The sequence below is a fragment of the Embiotoca jacksoni genome, unplaced genomic scaffold, assembly GCF_022577435.1.
Source record: "Embiotoca jacksoni isolate LCO1_2020_lvr unplaced genomic scaffold, fEmbJac1.0.p SCAF_14, whole genome shotgun sequence".
In the NCBI taxonomy this organism is placed as follows: Eukaryota; Metazoa; Chordata; class Actinopteri; family Embiotocidae; genus Embiotoca; species Embiotoca jacksoni.
The window spans coordinates 15,520,660-15,542,567 of record NW_027185274.1 but is presented as its reverse complement, the minus strand read 5'-3'; the positions used below and the strand labels follow the sequence as shown (position 1 = coordinate 15,542,567).

The 21,908-nt window shown below is 38.0% G+C and overlaps 3 protein-coding genes across 3 annotated transcripts; all 3 read left to right on the top strand.

Annotated features, from left to right (window-relative positions):
- Nucleotides 1–12,437: 12,437 nt before the first annotated feature.
- On the top strand, nt 12,438–15,223 carry p2ry12 (purinergic receptor P2Y12). The gene is made up of 3 exons (XM_069147331.1): nt 12,438–12,552; nt 12,906–13,166; nt 13,453–15,223. The coding sequence occupies exons 2-3, from the start codon at nt 12,915–12,917 to the stop codon at nt 14,269–14,271; spliced, it is 1,071 nt and encodes a 356-aa protein (XP_069003432.1). The 5' UTR covers nt 12,438–12,552; nt 12,906–12,914; the 3' UTR covers nt 14,272–15,223.
- Nucleotides 15,224–17,050: 1,827 nt separating this feature from the next.
- Nucleotides 17,051–18,037, top strand: LOC138197517 (P2Y purinoceptor 13-like). Its single transcript, XM_069148394.1, has one exon. It carries the CDS (start codon nt 17,051–17,053, stop codon nt 18,035–18,037), a length of 987 nt encoding a protein of 328 aa, XP_069004495.1.
- Nucleotides 18,038–20,682: 2,645 nt separating this feature from the next.
- Nucleotides 20,683–21,900, top strand: LOC138197516 (P2Y purinoceptor 13-like). Its single transcript, XM_069148393.1, has 2 exons — nt 20,683–20,713; nt 20,915–21,900. The coding sequence occupies exons 1-2, from the start codon at nt 20,683–20,685 to the stop codon at nt 21,898–21,900; spliced, it is 1,017 nt and encodes a 338-aa protein (XP_069004494.1).
- The last annotated feature ends 8 nt before the right edge of the window (nt 21,901–21,908 follow it).

Below are 21,908 nucleotides of genomic sequence, written 5' to 3'. Positions count from 1 at the left end.
TACAGCACAAAGGCTCCAAAGAGAGTTTTTAATTCCCTATAAACATATGCCAGAGTTCCTTGCTGTCATGACACATTGCTCTATTACTTGACAGCAAATGAGAACGACAACAGGCACAATATTTAGAAAGAAAACCTTTCAAGGGCAATTCATTGAACTTCACCAGGGGAGAAAATAGGTTTGCTCCAAAAATATATGAGTCTTGTTTTACACTGGACACACATCTGCATGGACAGTACAGTGCTTTCATACCAGAGACGCATCTGATTTCCCTATTCTACTTTTTATATTTTGATTAAAGTTTAAAATGGATTCCTTTATGTCTATTTGCAGCACAATAAATAATGATACAAAGACTCACTATCACACTATTGTGTTGTACACAAGAATTTCCAGTAATGTTATACATTATGCTAATCTGTAATAATACAGTGTATGTATATCTATTTGTAGTATCTACTTTATCAAAGTATGGGAGGAAAAATTCAATTTAAAAATTAACATAGCTTAAGTGTTTTATTGTACTATTTCATACATTAAAAGCATTTAAATGAGGGAAGCAGTGTGGTTCTGAAATACAGTCTTTTACAGCTACAAAGTTTTTTTTTTTTGTCCGAACCAGTGGGCTAATAAAACGTTGCAATGATTATCCAGTCGTACCTCACCCTACAAGAGGAAGTTGTGGCTGTGGCTGCAGCAGAAACCTTACACACACACACACACACACACACACACACACACACACACACACACACACACACAGTTTTAGCTTTCCAGCTGTGAAAATAGTTATTCACCGAGTTCTTCAGTGTGCAGGACCCACAGGGGAGCCCTTGATTTTTGTTTGTGATTGTCTACTGATTTTACTGCCTTCCCTGCTAATTCAACTGAAAGGTGAGGGAGAAGGTGAAGACAGGACAGCTGAAGTGAAATATGTTTATAATATCAACATGTATTGAGTTTAAATTCTTGTTTCCAGTGTAATATTCACTATCTAACATATGAGGTTTGTTCTATAACGACACTTATTTGGCAACTGTCAGAAGGTTTACATTCTTTAATCTAAAGAAGCAATTTTACTTTAAGACATATGTCCTATGCCTTAAGGACAACTACTGGAAACAATTTCTGAGTAAATCGCTCCACTTGTGGATTCTCTCTAATAATGCACATTTAAAGTAGCCATGAACCACAACAAAACCTCAAATTTGTGTTGAGGTAAGTTTTATACTTTCAAGAAAAGTCAAAGTTCCATGTTTAAATCTACTGCAGTGACTTAGCTGAAGGAATATTGTAAATAAATTATCCCAGTAATCTGTATGTAACTATTGGCTGTACTATAAAATGTTTCTGATAAAGAGATATCTTAATCTTCTCCATAGTCTGTTCCTGCTAAAGCATGAACAACAGCTTTAAACCGAACAAAATACATTTACACTGGCCTTTAATGCCAAACGGCTGCAGACTCGAGAAAGAGATTGTTCATTAGTCATCAAATGTGTATATTCCAATAAATCAATTTGTGAAATCTCAGAAAAAAACAAAAATATTTCCAAAGTTTAGAGCCGATCCAGAGCGGTGTGATATGACCCAGGCAGATATGGGGAAAGAGGGAATTGTCCTCCATAAACTTTGGAATGCAGGATACTTGCCCCGCGATTCGAGAGAAAAGTGCTTTCATATGCGAGCCCGGTGACAATCTAACAAATCAAAGCAGTTAAAAACATCACATTTTCTTTTTATGTGGCACTTCAATGTGTAAAATAGCTCATCATTTACAGCGTGTGCCCTCTGTGGATGGTGAGGAGTTTATTTTTTCAGTTCTGGGTTTGTGGTTGGTGTTTGGGGAATGATGGCATTTACCTTCCACTGACTGGGATATTTATGAGGATTTTAAACATATGATTTTCCCATTTTCTCCTTTCCTCTTGGATGTTTAAAAGAACACAGTTGAAGTCCACCACGTACCATTTGAAAAACTGTTTTGTACTGCATGAATTTCCCCTTCACCAGGTCAAATATACTGTACCTCTGAATCCAATCTCTGGTCGCAGCTGTTGAAACATGTCAGAATGAAGACTTGCACAACCATTACCATGTCACGAGAAGGATAAACAGAACCTGTTTTTACACTTGATGAGGTAGGTTGAAGGATGGCCACCTCAAAGCTCGTGGAAAAACAGTAGAAATCTGCTCGCGATCAAGTGACTTCTTCCAGGTAAAATTGTCCTCATTACCAACAGTCCACCCTCTGCTAAATTCTCACAATACACACAAGTTAAGTTGTACAACCTGCCAGCAGATTGTGGGGTTTTTCCACAATTATTTACTGCTTTCTTGTCTCGACTCAGCTGCCAACCTGCAACCACCAAACTACCTTATAGTAGACCACAGACTCACTATTTGCTTATTTTTCCTTATATGGATGCTGTTCAACCAGTAATTCTTAGCTCAGTATTCCCCATCCATCAACAAGGCTGTCCATCTTCACTCCAGAAACCAGAGACCACAAAATTCAGTTAGCGACTCTGATTTTACTCAAATATATCTTAGTTAAGTCTTAATTATTTTCTGTTCTATTCTGTACACTATAATAGGTCAACCTACAGGTCAACCATGGTTTTTATCTTACAAATTATATAAACTGTGTAGAGGAAGTGACTTTTGAGTTTTCAGCTGTGACTTCCTTCTCAAGCTAAGACATATTTTCATTTTGCCATACGTCAACGTGACAGATGCGACACAGGATTTAGGATTAAGATGACTTGCATTTAGTGGGCCAAAAACCCTCGCAATGTTAATAAGAGAGAAAAATAGCTTGTTGATCCACAATGTGATTCAGATCTGCCCAAAAAAAAAAAAAAAATGGGTTCTTCCTTGGCCAATGCTACACCCTTCCACTAATTGTCATGAAAAATGGGCTAGTAGTTTTTCCATAATCCTGCTGCCTAATAATTATTTTGGTTAAAACAACATTAACTTTAAATTAACATTCAAGACACATTGTTCACAGCAGATATGTGGCCTTGTCATAGTAGGAACAGCACAGATGGAACTAATACCACCAGCAATGGCCCAGTTTGAGGGCCAATGGAGCCATAAGAGAGCCATGATGCACTATACTAAGGCAAAATTAAACGGACCGTCAATGGTATCAGAAAAACATTAGTTCTTTCCTCTGTTTCGACATCAAAGGTCTTTGACTCAAAAATTCACCTATATGAGTAATGCTTTTTTTTTTTAAATCATATACATTACATGAAATGAGGATTGACAGTTAAAAAGGGAGAAAAGGAGCTAACCTAGAAAAAGTGAAAAGGAAGAGAAACGTTCACAGAATGAATAGATGTGGGAAACCAGGGAATGGTGAGACATAGTTTTGGTCTGTGGTATGAATTCCATACTTCAACTAGAGTGCTAGCAGCCTGAACATGTAAATTGAGCTCTCAGTAGAGGACTGTCGGGAGCTGACCGACAGCAGTCTCAAACAGTACTCCTCTGTTAGCTTGGAGAGTCTGTCTTATTTCTTTGAACTTGTACAGGCAGTACTGAGCAGAATAAAGTAGATTGTTTGCTTTGTTTTTTTTCTTTGTTTTTTCTTTTTTTTGCTGCAATCCAAGCTTATGGGTGAGAAAATATTGTCAAAATACTGAAGTTGGTCTATCTTTTACACACACTGTCTTTTGGACACACACATGCTCATACAATAGATCAGCATTTATGTCAGTATCTGTGGTCTTGCTGGAATTTCGCACCAACCATGTAGAATCCACACCTCCACCTTTCAGACACAAGTAAAACCAATCCATCTTCGCACCTCTCTTCAAGGTATGATCTGTCATGCTGTGATGCTGGTTCCTTGAACCTTCGCTTTAGGACTGTATCTTTCAGCTAATATTTAAGTTGTTATCAAGGGTGAGGAAAGTATGCACACATCACTTGTCATGCATTCAGAACAACAATATGGAGATATGCAGTAGAACTTTATAAGCCCTCCTTGTCAAGGTCTTTTTCTTCCCCAGATAGTGTCTTTATGTTTTAAGAGTCAGGACGTTTTCACGCCTGAAAGTCCAGCCCAAGGACGAGGTTCTTGTTACATTGTAAACATTTGATCCGGATGTTTTGGTTTCACATTGCAATTTTGCAATCCCACTTTGTATGACACACTTACGTCCCTATACTTGACATTGATTGGATTGTAGACAGTATCCGTTTGATGTAGGCATGTTGTCAAGAGGCCTTTTCCGATTGAATGGAGAAAAATAAATGAACATATTGCCACTATATTATCATTATTATGCCATTATAACTGGCACATATTTTCCTGTCAGAAAATAAGTTTCTGCATTTTTAAAGCTGACTTTTGACTTCCTTGACAGACCAAGTTACAGTTAAATGCTTCCCTCCTCTCTCCATGTGCCACCACAGCTCATTTTTACATATTTTCAATTGTTTTCCTCTTCTTCTATTGTTTACCAAGTGCCTCACTTCCCTGTCAATGCTTCAAAAGCCCAAACCATCTGGAAAGTGTTTTCAGACTGCAAACAAACTGAACCATGGTTCAGGTTGATTCGTACCAAGACCACCTCTTTTGGTTGGACCAAATTTTGGTCTTTTGATCTGGACCATGGTCCGAGGCAACTTTAGTACCTTCCATATTGGTTCAGTACAAACTGAAAAGTCAAAATGTCCAGACCAAACAAAGTAAGTGTGAAAGCGCTCTAAAAGTGAGCCTAAAGGCACTATAAGCAAGGTATATGAGTGTCAAGAGTTTTTTGTTGACTTTTAGACAGAGGAGACCGGAGCCAGAATACAAGTTAAAAGGTTTAATCAGCAGTTGATTAATCTTGTACAAAAGGAGCGTTTTAACAATGCACCGACATCATGTGGTTACAGAGTAAAAGGCTCAGAGTATGAGCGTTTACAGTCAGTATGTATATGTCTCTTGTGGGTGTGGTCCTCATAGACTCAGACCATACATTTCTCTTCAGGCTGAGGCCTTGGCCTTCATAATTATCTATTCGATAAAGGACCTGTTATTGACTACTTGATGAAAATAACAAGTTGAGCCATCTCTACACAGGCACAAAGAGTTGTTCAAGGACGTGTCTCCACGTATTTTACCATATAAAAATGAAATTCTTATAAAAGTGAGCCTGGTACAAGATCATATATCAGTTAACTTTAGCCATAAATTGGCCAAAGGTTTCAGAAAGTAAATACAGCACATATTAAATGCGAGTGGGTCGTAATAAATTACAAAAAAATAGTACACAGGATTTATATAAATCATAATGAGTTGTGTTCACATTTTAATGGGACCATATTCCTCAGTCTCTGCCCCAAGGGCAATAGAAGTACCTCAGTGGGGGTTTTCCAATCTGATTGGGTGCAGATGTGTTCCTTTGGTCCTCAGAGAGTAACCAGGGGGACTGTTGAAGACCACTGTTGTATACCTAACCATTTTCACTTTAGTCATATAAACACCAAACTAAAAATATCAAAGGACTTCTTAATTATTGAGTCCTAAAGTGGGCAAAGCCTTTAAAGAAGCCTGCTCGCCTAATTAAGCTGCATCAACAGTGTGGCACTGCTACTTTACAGCAGAGGTCCATGTTTCTGGCTGACAGATTTATCGGTCTCAAGAAACGTTTCAAGTGGGGGTGGGATGTCATGGGACCTAAAGGCTCATGAAACTTCTAGTGACCATCATCAAACAAGGGGTTTAATTACACAGACATGTGTCAGTGTTTAACATATTTTTAATCACCCTATGGTCAATGTGACACATTAAGTAGCCTAGTGGTTACGTTATGGCATCCCCAGCATTAGCTTCGGATAAGAAATGACTCTAAATGACTATTTCATGTAATATATTAATTTATGTGATATCTGCACATAGTTCCTGGGATAAGAGGATAAATTCATATAAAAAAAAAAATCAAATTATTTCCAGAATAAGAAAACAAAGCCAAAGCTAGAGGACTGTTGTGAAAATCTTGTGTTTGCATTCCTTTACTCAGCCATTTCTCCAGCCAGCATTTCCTTCATGCTTCAAGAAATGAGTTTAATTTACCACTCTGCAGTGGAGCCAATGTGTAATTTAGATGCAATCTGGAGGATCTGGGACACAGCTGAGGAAACACTAAACACCTATAAATAAAAAAAGACAGCAGCAGAAGTCTTAACCTTCACCAGCTCTATACAAATTCCTTCTACAGTTTACAGTATACATACATGTCGTCTAGACAGATATTTTTCGAGAAATGTATTTTGTAAATGATCTAAGTATGTAAGCTGTGAATGTCATTCTCATAATGGATTATACCTTTGATTTATTTAGGAAACAGAGCATGACAGCTAATTCTGAGAAAAAGATTCATAGATAGAAGATACAGTCATGTCCTGATAGTATTATCCTCACAAGGATAAGGATAAGAAGGCATCAAAAGCTGTAATCATCTAATTGTGTTTGTTCTGTGTTTCAAAATAGTGGGCTAACAAAATACACAATACATAAGATTTAAATATGAAAATCTTAGAAATACTCCAGTGTCCAAGAAACTAAACCAGCCAGACATAATGGTGTCATTATGTTCAACACGTAAACAGTTTCACAGGGTTGGTTTTACACCATTTTACATGACATCATTTAGATCACCTGCTGTGGCTTGTCTGCCCTACATAAATGGCACCTAGCAACCTCAGATAGCACAATGACATCACAGGGAAAACAAACCCTCAATAGCTCTGTGCTTGGCAGCTCCCACTGAAGTCATGTTTGCTACTTGGATCATAAAAGTTGCTCTAGACGTTCCCTAAAGCATTTTATGACATATTGCTTTATAAGCAATTTCCAAAGAATTTGTTGGGATGGTTTTGTTTCAAATAGCATGATGTAACACATAAAGTACATCTGTGCTGCCTTGTATTTAGTTCTCTGTAGGGCTTGAAATTTGGGCTCCATTTTCACATTAATAATGTGTGTCAAGGTTTAAACAATTTACATCTAATGCCTTTCTTATTTGTGCAGGACACTGAGCTTTTTGCACATTGCTTCACCACCATTGTGGTTAATAACTGAAACAACCTTTCCCTTTGGCCTATCTCCTGCCTTCTATGTGCTCACAGGTCTCTGCTGAGCACACAGAGACACCCTGTCAAATATTTCTGGTATCCCAGACTAGCCAGCTACTCAAAGAGAGCTGTTGTCCATCTTTTTTTTTTCCAATTCTCATGCCACAGCTCTTTATCCTACTTTCAGTGGGTGAGGGGAAAATGTAGACAAGTGCAACAAAAGTTAAAGCTATGTGTTCCAACATTGCAATTTTTCCACATTAGATGGCCAACATGGGCTTTAGGTAGAGCAATGATTTATAAAGGATGCTCCGAGGTGCTAAAATTCATCAACTAGGCCTCATAGGTAAGGTCCAGAATTCACATTGTCATCATAACCATAGTACAGCTGTACAGATAGTTAGGGATATACATGCAAGAGGGCTTTGAATTTGTAAGTGGGGTTGAAATTTGAAACAGATGCAGGTAATTGCAGCTTTCGGTCAATTGATGTTAAGAATCAACATACAATAGACCCTTTTCATGGCAGACATTTTGACTTGTCATTGTAGAGAAAGCACAGGTGTGGTAATGATGGCTCAGTTCAATTAAGAGTCCAAAGTAAGCCAAGACAGTGAACCAACATTTACAAAAGCAATCAAGTGGACTGCAACCATCAATAAACTTGTGCTTTTCCTACAATAACAAGTCAAAATGTCTGCCAGAAGGTCTATTAGGATGTATCATCTGATTGAGTAATTGATGGTAGCAAAAATATATTTTGGTGGAGGGTTGGGGGGACAACATTGTCATCACTGAACAAGATGTTCACATATTTGCATAGACAACTGTGCTAACTGTGGCAATAGCCTCAGATGTTTCTACTGATGCTAACGTTGCATCAACAAGCTCATCTCTGCTGGAGTGGCGCATACGTTTGCTTGCTCCTCCCGGCCTGCATTTAGTAGCAGCCTAATTAGCCTACTATATGACTTTTGAAGCTACGTTATTACTGTCAGACTCTGTGTTCCTTAAGGAGCCAGATATTATTGTGAGACTAATGTAATATTACCTATACAAGCCGCCAACAGAGGAAAGCCGGCAGGCGAGAACAAGAACAGATGAGCGACATGTAGTGCCCGCTGGATAATGCAGTTTACGTGGGGCCGTTATCAGTCGCAAAGATAACCCGATATGGCCAAGGCAGAAAAGAGCATCGGCAGCTTGTGAGAATGTCCGGATTGTGAGAAAATGTCCCGGTACACCAAAGAGTACAATGTTTAAGTGCCGGCACTGCATACCAATGAGTGCTGTTCCACTTTGAGTGATGGTCATGAGGTGAACAAAACTCCCAGTATATTGTGAAATATAACGGATGTATTTGTGGAAACATCAGTAATGTAAGCCAGGTAGTGTTTTGTAGGTCATTCCCTGATGCATATGCCAGACCCAAGACATGAGAAGTGATTTGTAGCAAAACCCAAACAAAAGCAGTTGCTAGGAAAACACCGAAGTGAGCAACGGACTGGACCTCAGGATGGAATCAACGACATCATTCACCGGCAGAGGAGACCAGCAGGAGCCAGTTGGACCCCTGCAGATGAGCAACACACTGGACACATGGGGCTCAGGAGAGATGAAAGAATGTACTCAAGTCAGCAGTGACCAACCATCACAAAGCGCCAACAGAAATAAAACTAGCAGCTGTAATAGAACAGCTCTTCCAAGAACGTTGTTACCATGAAAGTGTAATGATGCTTCATGACAGCAAATATGGTTTCATCCTCAATAAAAACTAGAAACACTGTAGTTCACAGTATTTTTTTTTTAGTTATACCTATCTCCCGCTTCGCCGCCATATGAGCTGCTTTGGACTTGTCAGTGTGAATAACCATGTGGCAGGCAGACACAGTGGAACCTACACTGAACAGCACACCAGCAGAAGCAGTAGCTAGGGAAACCCTACACTGTCAAAACAAAGGGTGGACCACACATTTTCACTATGCGAGCAGACGCTAATTTGAAAGCCCGCCAAAGGAAAAGTATACACATAAACATGCACACATACAGACAAAGACAGTTGCAAACAAACCACAAGCAAGGACCACCATGAATGTTTTTTTTCTCTATCTGCCTATGTCTTAAGAAGTTCCATTCTGACTTCCTTCATCCTGTCACGATGACAAGATGATCAACCATCAGCCATTACATAGGGTTAACGGGTCACAGCCTCAGCCTGCCCTCGCATCAACCAGCATCTTCAGACCACAGCTGTTATAGCTCTTTGTCTGTTTCTAGCCTGATGTTTTCCTTCAAACAGCAGGATTTTTTTCCATCACCTTTTCCTCAATCTCACAGTTGCCCCAACCATATGACTCCCTCAAAGACAAGACATTTTTGCTCAAAGCTGAGCTGCTTAAGGTAATACCCCGATTGGAGAAGTTTTTCTTTGAGAAAATAAATTTGGGCTCTGCTGGTAGAACAGTAGCTGTGTTTGAGTAGGCATGTGGTCTGGTGACTGGCAGAAAGTGAGAGTGGTAAGTGGTGACTCAAAGGCTTAGGGGTGATGAGGGAAGTGAGGAAAGCAATGTGTCAACAGAGTGGAGAAAGCATATGTGTTCGAGTGTGTGTGTATTGAGAAGGCTCAGAGGGGTTTAAATGGAAATTCAGTCAAGTCTTGTGTTACGCTCTTTTATTTCCTCTCCTCACTCCCTTCTTCCTGTCTGTCTGAGAGGGAGCTGACGAGGATTGCAGTGTGTGTGAATATTGTGCAACTTTGCCTTTGTTTTGCATGCATGTCTACAACTGTGCATTACCATACTATTTGATTACGGTGTCTTTGTGTAAATTATTGAATTTGAATTTGAAACATAAATACAAGAAGCTGACAGGACCGATGTCTTGGAGAAGTCTGTGATTTTATAACTTTATTACATAAAAGAAAAACAGCAAACATATTTTACAATCGACGGTGTACTGTAATTCAAAAAGTGATAGCTCTTTTGACCACTTAGGTCAGACATGAGTTGAAACTCAAGATATTTAACAAGGAATGGAAGCAAAAGAAAGCAAAGCAGCAAAATGGAAAGGTCACCAAAAAGACGCCGATATTGTGAAACTGAAAAGCAGCATGTGCTTAGAAGCATAGGAGAATGCATACTTGATTCACTCCTGATCAGACGCAGATGTGCAGAGATCACAGCTGGGGGAAACATGACTGGGCGTAAAAATGGAGGGCTGGAAAATTGACCTCGCATACAGTAGTTTGAATGTGATGAAATTTGGACCGAGCTGTACATTCAATGACAACAACAAGACCATTAAATGTCCATGCAGGCATTTTGACAAGCATCTATTCACAGGAACTGAATGCTGCTGATTCTGCAAATCTTGCCCCAGACACAGGAAGTTGCAGCATTGCAAGGCTAATGGATGGCACTCTGGAGAAGGAATGGGAAACGGTCATCAGGGTCATGTGACAAGCAAAGAAGTAGAAACGGCACGTGTAGGAATCGGTCATATATCCCAAAATAGGTAGGCTATATATAAGTAACGATATAAACTAAAAAAAAAAAGAAAATAAAACATGTTCTTGTCCCAACAAATAACACAATCTAGTGTAACTCTAAAGTATAAATTTCTGAACGCACAGCAACAATCAGTAACATACTGCTGTGTTCAACAATGAGGCCTTTTTTGTATAAGTAGTTATGATCGCCATAAGACAATCACATTTTGGCCGCATCATAATGTAATGGATAAAAAACACTAAAGTTAGGCAGTAAAAATAACAATTAAGTAAAAAATGTGTCGCTTTAAAATTAGTTTTGGTGTGTTTTTCATTGGTTATCATTATGTTTTTCTTGAAGGTCTCAGGCAGGACTCTCTATAACATTATAAACAAAAGGGGAAGTTTCTTCATGCTGTCTCTAAGAGAGGGCAATTGGTGGGTGAAAATGTTTAAATGGAAATGTCTATTTTGCAATATGGAACATGACCGAACGCACAGTAAAACGTTACAACCAAAATGACCTGGAAAGGCATTCAGGTCAAATTCTGAATGGAACTATGAGCAGCGGGGATGTTTTATATCATTGAAGCATCTGCTAAAAATGTTTTTTTTGGGGTTTTTTTTCATTATAAAACAGAGGGGATTACAGCTATATGCTTGCAAGCTGTTTTATTGTGTCAAAAGCCAAATCTTATTTACACTATTCAGAGATATAATATAATATTGTAATATATCCACCTGGGTCAGGTATATTATATATCTGCGTGTTAAAGGTTCAGTGTGTAGGATCTCAGGGCATCTATTGGCAGAAATCACATATAATAGTCAAAAGTATGTTCCCATAAGTGTATAATTACCTGAAACAAAGAATGGTTTTGTTTCATCTTCATGTCTACATAGGGACAAATTAAAAGCCCCTTTGGTGTTTTTCACGAGTTTCATGGCTACCATAGATTCTCTTGCATTCTTGAAAAGGGAAGGTGAGGTGAAGCATACTCAGCTGACTGAAATCTGCAACCTCACCACTAAATACAGGCTGTACCAGTCCTACAGTGTCTACCCAGAAAGCCTACAGCTCACTAACAGGACAAAAAAAAAGGAACTGACATGGAAAATAAAGAGGGGGATGTGTTAATAACTAATGGTGTGATGACTCATTTCTGCCCTGCATAACACTGGACATTGGTCATTCCTGTTTTGTAATATTTTCACTTGTTAAATTACTGAAATAATAAGCAGGTTTAACTGGTCCAAATAAGTTACAGCACCTTCATCAAATGTTGTTGTAATGTATTTATCCAAACATAATAAAACATTTACAGATGACCTAATATTTGTATTCATGCAAACTTTTATAGAGTACATTAACACAAATTGAATATAATTAAAAGTGAACCAAGCTATTACATAAAGTAAAAGACATTGAATGAGAAAGAGTGAACCTACTAGCTTGTATCACACTTTGAAAGAGCAATAAGAAGTCACATATTTATAGCATCTTAAAAACTTAATCCAAACAATTTGACACTATTATGAATTCACTTAAAAAAGGTCAGAAAATAATCTCTAAAGGTTAATTTTGATAAATGCAATAATTTATTGAACCATGCTATTTCACTGACTATAAAATGTCTATTGTTGTGTTTAATTTGGTGTTTATCTATTGCAAATAACTGTCCTTTGGGGTCAATTAATAGTCTGAAGTGAAAGGGTTTTCGTGTCAGTTAAAATAGATCTAGAAATGTTCCCTGCAGACGCAGCTCATGACAGGAAAGAGAAAGGAGAAGGCATCAAGAAAGTCTTCCTGTGATTTACACATCACCAAACCACACGCTAACATACACACACCATTTCCTTCCAAACATCCAAACTGAGTGGACTAAATAGATCGTCACTATCGGATAGCATTCATACAGAATACTAAAGAGAGAGGGACCTTTACACTCAGGAGGAACTGCACTGACACACATCCTCCAAATCATCAGGTCAGTTACATAACCTTAAATTGTATTTAATGCAGACTATGATAAAGACAATGAAACATGAAAACCAGATAAACTAACCAAACAGCTACAAACACTGCTTTTAGGACTGGTATATTGCTCAGGGCTATTTATGCAATAACATGTCATGCTGAATTAAACACGTGCACACTGAATGTTTCTGCAAAATTTCAAAGCTGTTACACTGTGCAGATTTTTATATCATTTTGTGCACCTTCTGTGAATGTAGTTATAAAAGTGGCTCACTTTTTCACGACATTGTTTGGGTGGGGGATAGGGGGGATAGTCTTAAGCAATTTTGAAAAGAACTTTCGCTGTCTTTTTTTCATTTTCAGACTACACACATGGAGAGAAACACAACTTTCCCTCTGTTCCCTGGCAGTTACAGCCACACCAACAGCTCTTGTTCCCGTGACAACGTTTTGAAGACAGTGGTTTTTCCTGTCCTCTACATTTTTCTTTTCCTGTTCGGGATGTCACTCAATGGTGTGGCAGTCTGGGTGTTTTTTCGCATCCCCTCACGGTCTCACTTCATTATATATCTGAAGAATATTGTTGTTGCAGATGTCATCATGACCTTCACATTCCCCTTCAAGGTTGGCGACACAAACACAAAAGGCTTATATGTTGTAACTAATAGCTTTATTTATGTTTATTCAATATTTTACTAATAATTTATAGCTTAGTTGTAAGTCATTAATTAGAACATTTATTCTTGGATTTTAAATTGTGAAAAATATTTTTTGCTCGTACATCTTTTACTTAATCTGTGACAATTTATAGAAAGAGGTGACCTATGAATACATTTATAAATATGTGGTTAAAATTTGAAATGAGTGTTTAACAGTAAGACGTAAAGGTCTGAACGTTGTGTTTTTGCAGGTGTTGGCAGACTCCAACATGGCATCCACTGGCCTCCGGATATTTGTCTGTCGACTTTCCTCTGTGCTCTTTTACCTCACCATGTATATCAGCATCCTCTTCTTTGGCCTCATCAGCATCGATCGCTGCAGAAAGACCCTTACGCCCTTTAGAGGCACTAACTCTGCCCGGTTGGCCCGTCGCAAACTCCTTTCAGGAGCCATCTGGACCTCTCTGCTGATTCTCTGTCTGCCTAATGTCATCCTAACACGTAAAACACCAACTTCTCCATACTTCAAGTGCAGCGACCTGAAGACAGAGGCTGGGCTATTTTGGCATGAGGTGGTGAATCATGTCTGTCAAGTGATTTTCTGGGTTAACCTGGTGACTGTGATAGTATGCTACACTCTAATCACCAAAGAACTGTACAGATCCTACTCCCGCACTAATTCTCACAGCCCTGAAGGGACTATATCTCAAGCCCACCAGGCCAAAAGAAAAATGAATGCAAATGTGTTCCTGGTCCTGGCAGTGTTCTTTGTTTGCTTTGTGCCATTTCACTTCGCCCGAGTGCCATACACGATGAGCCAGACCCGAGGCGTTCTCTTTGATTGTAAACTCAAGCTCTTTTTCTTTCAGCTGAAGGAAAGTACACTTTTTCTCACCTCTCTAAATTCTCTACTGGACCCACTCATTTACTTCTTCCTCTGCAAGTCCTTCAGGACTACTCTGTTCAAGACCCTGCGGCTTCCTCCTGGTACTTGTAGCTGGCTAACAGGGAAAGGGTCAGATACAGATACATGCAGTTCCCCTCTGGGAAACTCCATGGCCTGTACATAAAACCACTGGACACGAGAAAGACTTTTGCAGTATCTGAATGTGCACTTTCTGTTGCTTTGTGTATTGAGAGACACAGTGATCTCGTTTCTGTCTTAATGTTGACTGGCACTGCAATCTGCGAAAGAAAGCAATGAAAACTACATGCCACACAGCTTGTATCATAACAACATAATTTCAACAACAGCCATTTAAACCCTGCAGGTTTCACATTGTAACTTACTGCAATAAACGTATTTTAAATTACCTGTGGGAAACAGTGTATGACCCCTAAGATAAGTTCAACACAAATACACAGTTTTGCTGATGTTTACTCACTAGTGTCAAACTTGAAGAACCTACCCTGGCACATGTTCTTAGTTCTTCTTTCTGTTCTGTATTGAAATTCATAAGAACATAACAACATTGTTTCTCTTCTATATTTTCATTTTCACTAAAACATACTGAAAGAAGAAATGTAAAACAGAGTATTATTCCAAAATAATGTGTATAATGAGCTTCAAGTTCAATAAATAATCTCCTGTCAGTACACCATGATCTCTTCATATTGCTTGAGCATGAAAGTGCATGTTTGTGTTAGCACTTATTAAATCTTCAAGAAAATTAAACCATATAGCAGGTTAAATTTTCTAAACATAATGTGTGCAATTGTTCTGAGTTGTTCTACTAAGTGTGATTCTCACCTATTAAGCCTAAGGTTATCATACACTGGGTTCAGCATTGATGGAATGAGGAAATAGTCAAAGTCAGAATCTACATGCAGTAACATGGAATTTCCAAATGTGCTTAGTGCGTTCTATATCAGCGAGATAGCCAAAAGATTTGGGCACATAAGTGTTTCTGAAATTCATTATGAAACATCAATAAAAGAGGGTGAGCATGTAATAACAGCTTTATTGTATTTTTGGCCGTGTTGTTTGTGCTGATTACTAAAATAGCCAAATAATAAATCCCACATGGCCCTCTCAATTTCAATATATGACTCGGCTCCTTTAATGTATCTACTTCTTACTTGTATTTCAAATCAGATTTTTTTTTTTGGTGTCTTAAAGTCTTTCTGCACATTTGGTAAATGGAAATACAGGCTGAGGGCTGGTAAACCTAACAGAAGCAACAAAGCAGCCTTTAGATGTTTAAAGACCGAAATTGCTTCTTTGAATCCTGAAAAAAATAAAGCTTACTGCAACTCATGTCATTTGAATTCCTCTAAGATTTGCATCTCCCTGTTTGAAGAGGCTGGCGGACACTTATAATTTATGGTGTTAATCTCCCAGGTTGCACAGTGCAGAGTTCAGGAGAAAACGATTTTTGGTGGTGAGTAGCTTAATATTTTTCACAACTTTCTAAAAGAAATCTTATTAAAGTAAAGACTTTATAGACTGTGATTATCAGAACTTCAAGAACACATCAGCATGGTTTAACTTTGGTTTACCTGTTTCTGTGCATGTCTCTGACAATGAAAAGAATCTGGGTTTGGTCAGTAACAAAATGTCTTAACCACAAGTTGTGAACTATTCATGCAGGAGGAGAGCTATCTTAACCATTCACAATAAACTATGGATGTACTTTGAGGATGTTCTGTATAGAAAAATCCAAATGGTATTACATTGATATCTGCTAAGATGAAACTGTATTGTTCAGGGGCATTAAATTCACTCCCTTACTACCAGGTTGTTATTACTGTCACAGGCCATTTTCTTGGTATATACTCACCAGTCTAAAATGAACTGTGTAAATGGATACTAACATTGCATGAACTACTAATCTTTATAGTGAATTTACTGATAATGTAAATCCAAGTGAAATATATTTTCAAAGAAGACAAATATAGACAGAAGCTTTAAAGCAACTGATATATGTTATGCACCTCATGATGTCCTTAAAATCTGGTTGATTGTGTGTATGTATATATAAAAATATATATAAACAACAACAACAACAACAACAAATTATATATATATATATATATAAACAAAAAAAAAAAATATATATGGAACATATTTCATATATATTAATATATATATATATGGAATATATTTTGTGTCTATATTTGATGAAATAATGCAAGTTTGATGTTTTTTTTATATTCAGTAAGGTGAAAACAAAACCAGCAATTGCATTACTTCCATCATTCAGTGTCAAAAGTGTAAGTTGAGCGAACAGGGTGCATTCAAATGCTCTGGTCGAGCATTCAAAATCAAATCATATTAACAAATGCTATTTGGAACTAATGACAAATGCAAATCAAGTCCAACTGGGTATGCTGGAAATATTTAAAGCAATAGTAATTCTCAGTCTCAAACACGTACCTAACATATGCTGATTCCACCATTTCAGACCCCAACCTGGTCCTCTCCCGAGCTGAGTGACTACAGTCAAACCCCTTTGCCTTTACATGCTTCGCATCACAAAACGTTCCATCAAGATTTTTATTACAATGTACCATTTTAGTCTTTTAACAAAATTCGTTGAAGCATGGAATTGCAGCATTTTTTTTTTAACGCTGCTACCCTACGTGAATTTTATCACTCTTTGTACAGGCTAGTCATACATGCATGTACTTTCCATGACATGGTCTCCTCTAATGGACTACTGGCTGTATTACACGCTTTGGCATTAAACTAGGCAGGTTAGTCTGGTCTACAGGGCCCAGAGAACTACTACACTACTTGTGTTCATCTGGCATTATAGATGTATACCAGTTCCTGAATTGTTAGTGGAGCAGAACTTAGACTTTTTCTGTCCTTCATCCCTGTATGTTTTTTTTTTCCAGGCCCTGATGATGTCCAACAACACATCACACCCCTCCTCTGACTGCACCCCTCCCAGCCTTGTGACCTTAAATGTGACTGTCTCATACCTCTTCTTCTTGTTGTTCCCCATTGCATTACTGCTCAATGGAGTGGCAGCCTGGGTGTCTTTGCACCTCCGGTCCACCTCTACCTTCATAGTTTATCTGAAAAACCTAGTGGCGGCTGACCTCCTCATGACACTGATGCTCCCTCCAAAGGCAGCTAGTTTGCTTCCTGGAGCAACAGTTGAGTTGAGTGCTGTCACCTGCCGCTACACTGATGTGATTTTTTACTGCTGTTTATATACAAACATTGCATTGATGGGTCTCATCAGTCTAGACCGTTTCTTCAAAATTGTCAGACCATGTGGAAAGGTGTTGGGACAAAACGTGATGTTCAGTGTAGTGATGTCCACCGTTGTTTGGGTTGTGTTATTTAGTGGTACAGCAATCCCAACTGTCTTCCTAACTGACCAGAATCCTGCTAGTGAAACAGAAAATGTCTGTATGTCCCTGAAAAGTTCAGCGGGCAGGATTTTTCACAAGTATGTCATTTTATGTATGGATATTCTTTTCTGGCTTGTCAGTGCACTGATTGTGTTCTGCTACATCTGCATCACCATGAAAGTCCTGCAGTCCTTCAGGAACTCTGGGAGCAACAACAGCCAAGGAAAGAAGAAAACCAAACTGCGCATCTTCTTGATCCTTCTTGTGTTCTTTGTGTGTTTTGTGCCTCTGCAATTGATACGCATTCCTTATGCGCTAAATGATAGCTTAGAAACTGATCTCTGCACTCAAACATGGATGAAAATAATCCAGAATGTAGCCGTCTGGGTCTCTACCACAAATGTCTGCCTGGATCCTCTTCTCTGCATCTACCTGTGCAGAGAGTACAGAGACAAACTGGTTGAAATGATGAGAGGTCGAGGCATCTGTGTTGGGTTATATTCTGGTGAAAGACAGGAGAATTCACAGTAGAAAAAAGTAAACTATTAGCGGTTAGAATAACTTTCAAGAAGTAAGAGATATTTAAGTGGGTCTAAATTAGTCACAAATCAGGTTGTTGTTTTGTTTGATGGAAATCTAGATATAGATATATCAGGAAGCAAGAGAAGCTGAGCTGTCTCTATGTAACGATTGGTCTTTACAGTTTGTGTTGTACCGCCCTCTAGTGACCTAATGAAGATTAATATCTACTGAAATTCATGGTTCACTATTGGAAACAAAGTAGACAAATGATTTTAAAAAAAGTTAATAAGTACTGTATCAATTTAATTGTGAAAATATGATATACAAAATTATCATTCTAACCTAAATAAAGTAGGTTCAACCATTTGAATCCAAAAGTCAGAGTGAAGTTTCAATGAATTGCATTGGTTATGTATTGACGCAGTGTACCTTGATGCATGCACAATGTAATGTGTGTCTGTATATATGTATGTCATCCTCTCTTTCAAGTTTTCATGACTTAACACTATGTTGTAGTACTGCACAGATGAGTTATTGAGTGACGTATATCAGTAAAGTTTAGTTTCATGTCATCTATTGGTATATTTTTCTGGGACGGGGTCACCACGGACAGTCTCAACATAAGTAGTGTAAGTGTAAAGTATAACAGTAGAATAGTCTAATAAAGCTATATAGGAGGAACGTTTTATTTATAATTTGTAAATTATTCCCTTCATCATTATTATTGTTGTTATTGACGGTAAACTATCATAAAACAGTTTAAACAGGGACTCAATTCAACTAATTTTTCTCTGCTGCATAAGAGAACAAAAATTTGGCCTATTATTTCATGTGCCAAAATAAATCATAACCACAACAGTTGTCCTTAATCATCTATTCAAATATAATAATGTCCCTGTCAAAGTGCTCAGTTATCAAAAATATATTTATTTGATTTGCTTCTGTTGAGTTTCTCATGGCCTCATTAAATGATTTCATTAACTTGAATCACTCTCTAAGTAATAAAGTATTTGTATGCAACAGGGTCCTCCTCAGTGACAAGCAGTGAAATAATTTTTTTTAAGATGAGCCAATGAGGCCACTTAGTTATATCGCACAATACTTCAGCCAATAAGCAATATATTTTCCTGACAGCTATTGCACTTCCTCTATTTTGGCAGACAGTACGTTCCAGTGAAGGCTGTAGGTCTTAGATACCACCATGATGGTGCCACTGTACCAATTGCTGCAGAATCACCTTTTCATTTCTTGGAATAACTGATGCAAACAATCAATCAGTCAGTTATATGTAAATAAACCTAAAGAGACAATGACAAATGCATTGCACAGAAATGGAGAAAACTATTTGTCCGTTTAGCTTTTTGATCAAAGAAACATAAATTCATAATAAAATATCCTTCAAAGGAAAGGTAATTTCTTCTGCCAGCAGTAAACATCACAATAACAATAACAAAGGGGAAATGATGTGTATTTAGTATTGTAAATGATGCTCAGAGCTAATGGCACGTCGATGTTAGGAACATCTATTACATAACATTTACAAGGCTGACGATTTGCATAAAAGTTAGAGTTTACTATTCTTGTCTGTAAACAATTATAAATAATAATTTTAAAGGTGAGACAGAGATAGTGATGTCTGACGCTCATGTGTAGTCCAAAGACAACATGGGAACTCTAAATCCTAGCCTTCACCTATTCAAGCTCAGCTCTGAGCGCTCCTCACATTGTGCATTGTGTACTCAATGATGCTTGTTTTGCTTTTGCAAAGACCAGGACGTTTTTCCTATTTTTGCATACATCCTGATAAATTGCCGGTTTTCTCAAAGCTGAAACATTGATTTGCTTGTTAGGAAAATCAACAGTGTTTCTTAAACACCTACCGGGTCAGTATATTGTCACAGACTGCCATCTCGGGACTTTGCGTGTGACAAGAGCGAGTCAAGTCAGCAACTGTAAGTTATTATCAAAATATATCTTATACAAATGTAGTGTTTGTTTTCTGATTAATTTGTCAGGGATAACAATGATAGCCACTCAAATAATTGTTGAACATCTTCTGAAAACTTCTCTTGAAACATTATATATATATATATATATATATATATATATATATATATATATATATATATATAGAAAAGAATTTGTTCTGAGCTCTGTTATTTAAAGTTCGGTCGAGACAGACTCTCCTACAAGAAGTCAATGTTTTCCATGAAAATAAATATCTTTCCTTAATCTTTCTATCAGTAGTGTTTCCATGTGTTTAATGGGTTGAATTAGTTACTTCCTCAACGACACTATTTTGCAAAGTCAATAAGAAAATAAGTTGCCGTTTTATGACAAGAAAGCCATTCTTATTCCCTTATTAATAGAGAATTTGCAGTTGCATGTAGGCCTATTTACTTTATTTACTTTTTTGGCTAGGGTTAGAAAATGAGGAACTCTGAAGTACTGTACATAAAACATTGAATATAGGCACTAGAAAATGGCATTTGTGTGTCACAGAAAAACTGTAAAATACCTTTGTAAAATACTAATAAAGGTATATTTATTCAAACTGCTATGGAGCAAACAATATAACAACCGATACACTGCTTCTTTTGCTTTGCATAGCCTACAACTTGGAGTCTGAGAAGCGAGAGATAATGCAAGAAGGGATGGATCAACCCTTTCTAACTACCCAGCAGAGTGAGTGAAGAACTCAAACAAGTCACACTCTTCACATAAAAGTGAAAAAAGTAAAATCAGAAATTGTCCAAATAATCCAGCACATATTCAGTAGGACAAGCATGTATAAAACACTACGTGACTGTACAGCCATATAAGGCAAAAATCTTTCTTAAAAACAGCTGAACTGTGGGTTCTAAAATGTCTTTTCTTTTTCCTTAGGCGCAGTGATACCGTCAAACGGGACATCTCACGATGCCTCAGAGTGCGACAGTCTAACTTACAACCCAAACATCGTCCCAGCTCTCTACTTTTTAATGTTCCCAGTTGCCTTGTTGCTCAACAGTGTGGCAGCCTGGGTGTCTCTGCACCTTAAGTCCACCTCCACCTTTGTGGTGTACCTGAAAAATCTAGTGGCTGCTGACACTGTAATGACCTTCATCATGTCAATCAAAGCTGCGAGTGACTTGCCAGGTGCGTCGGAAATGTTATTCGTAGTGTCGTGCCGTTTCTTCCGTGTCATCTTCTACAACACATTGTACACATGTATCACTCTGTTGGGCCTTATCGGTCTTGACCGTTTCTTTAAGATCATGATGCCCCGCAGCAAGCTGTTCAGTCAGAATCTGACCTTTAGCAAAGTGATATCAGGCTTAGTCTGGGTGATACTGTTTGTAGGGACAGCTTTACCAAATATCATTTTAAGTAACAAGTCAGTCGGCAATATGACAGAGCTCAACAGTTGTATGCAGCTGAAAGGACCTGCAGGACTGGAATTCCATGAGCACGCAGTGATTTTTCTCAATGGTTTATTCTGGTTTATCAGTGTGGTCATTACGGTTTGCTACATTTGCATCACAAACAAAGTTATCCAGTCTTTCAGAAACTCTGGCAGCAGTAACAGCCAGGGAAAGCAAAAAATCAAACTACGTGTTTTTCTGGTTCTCATTGTCTTTTTTGTGTTATTCGGACCGTACCACATCATCAGGATCCCGTACACTTTTCAGCAAGTCAACTATTCTTCAGATAGCCCCTGCTCTACAGTAACGGGCAAGTTTGCAAAAGAACTCAGCCTCTTTCTTGCCACAACAAACATCTGCATGGACCCACTTCTCTATGTCTTTTTGTGTCGAGAGTTCAGAGAGAAACTGAAGTCGATGATGGAAAATGTTTCCATCTCATTTAAAGCTTCAGTGTGTAGGATTTAGGGGGATCT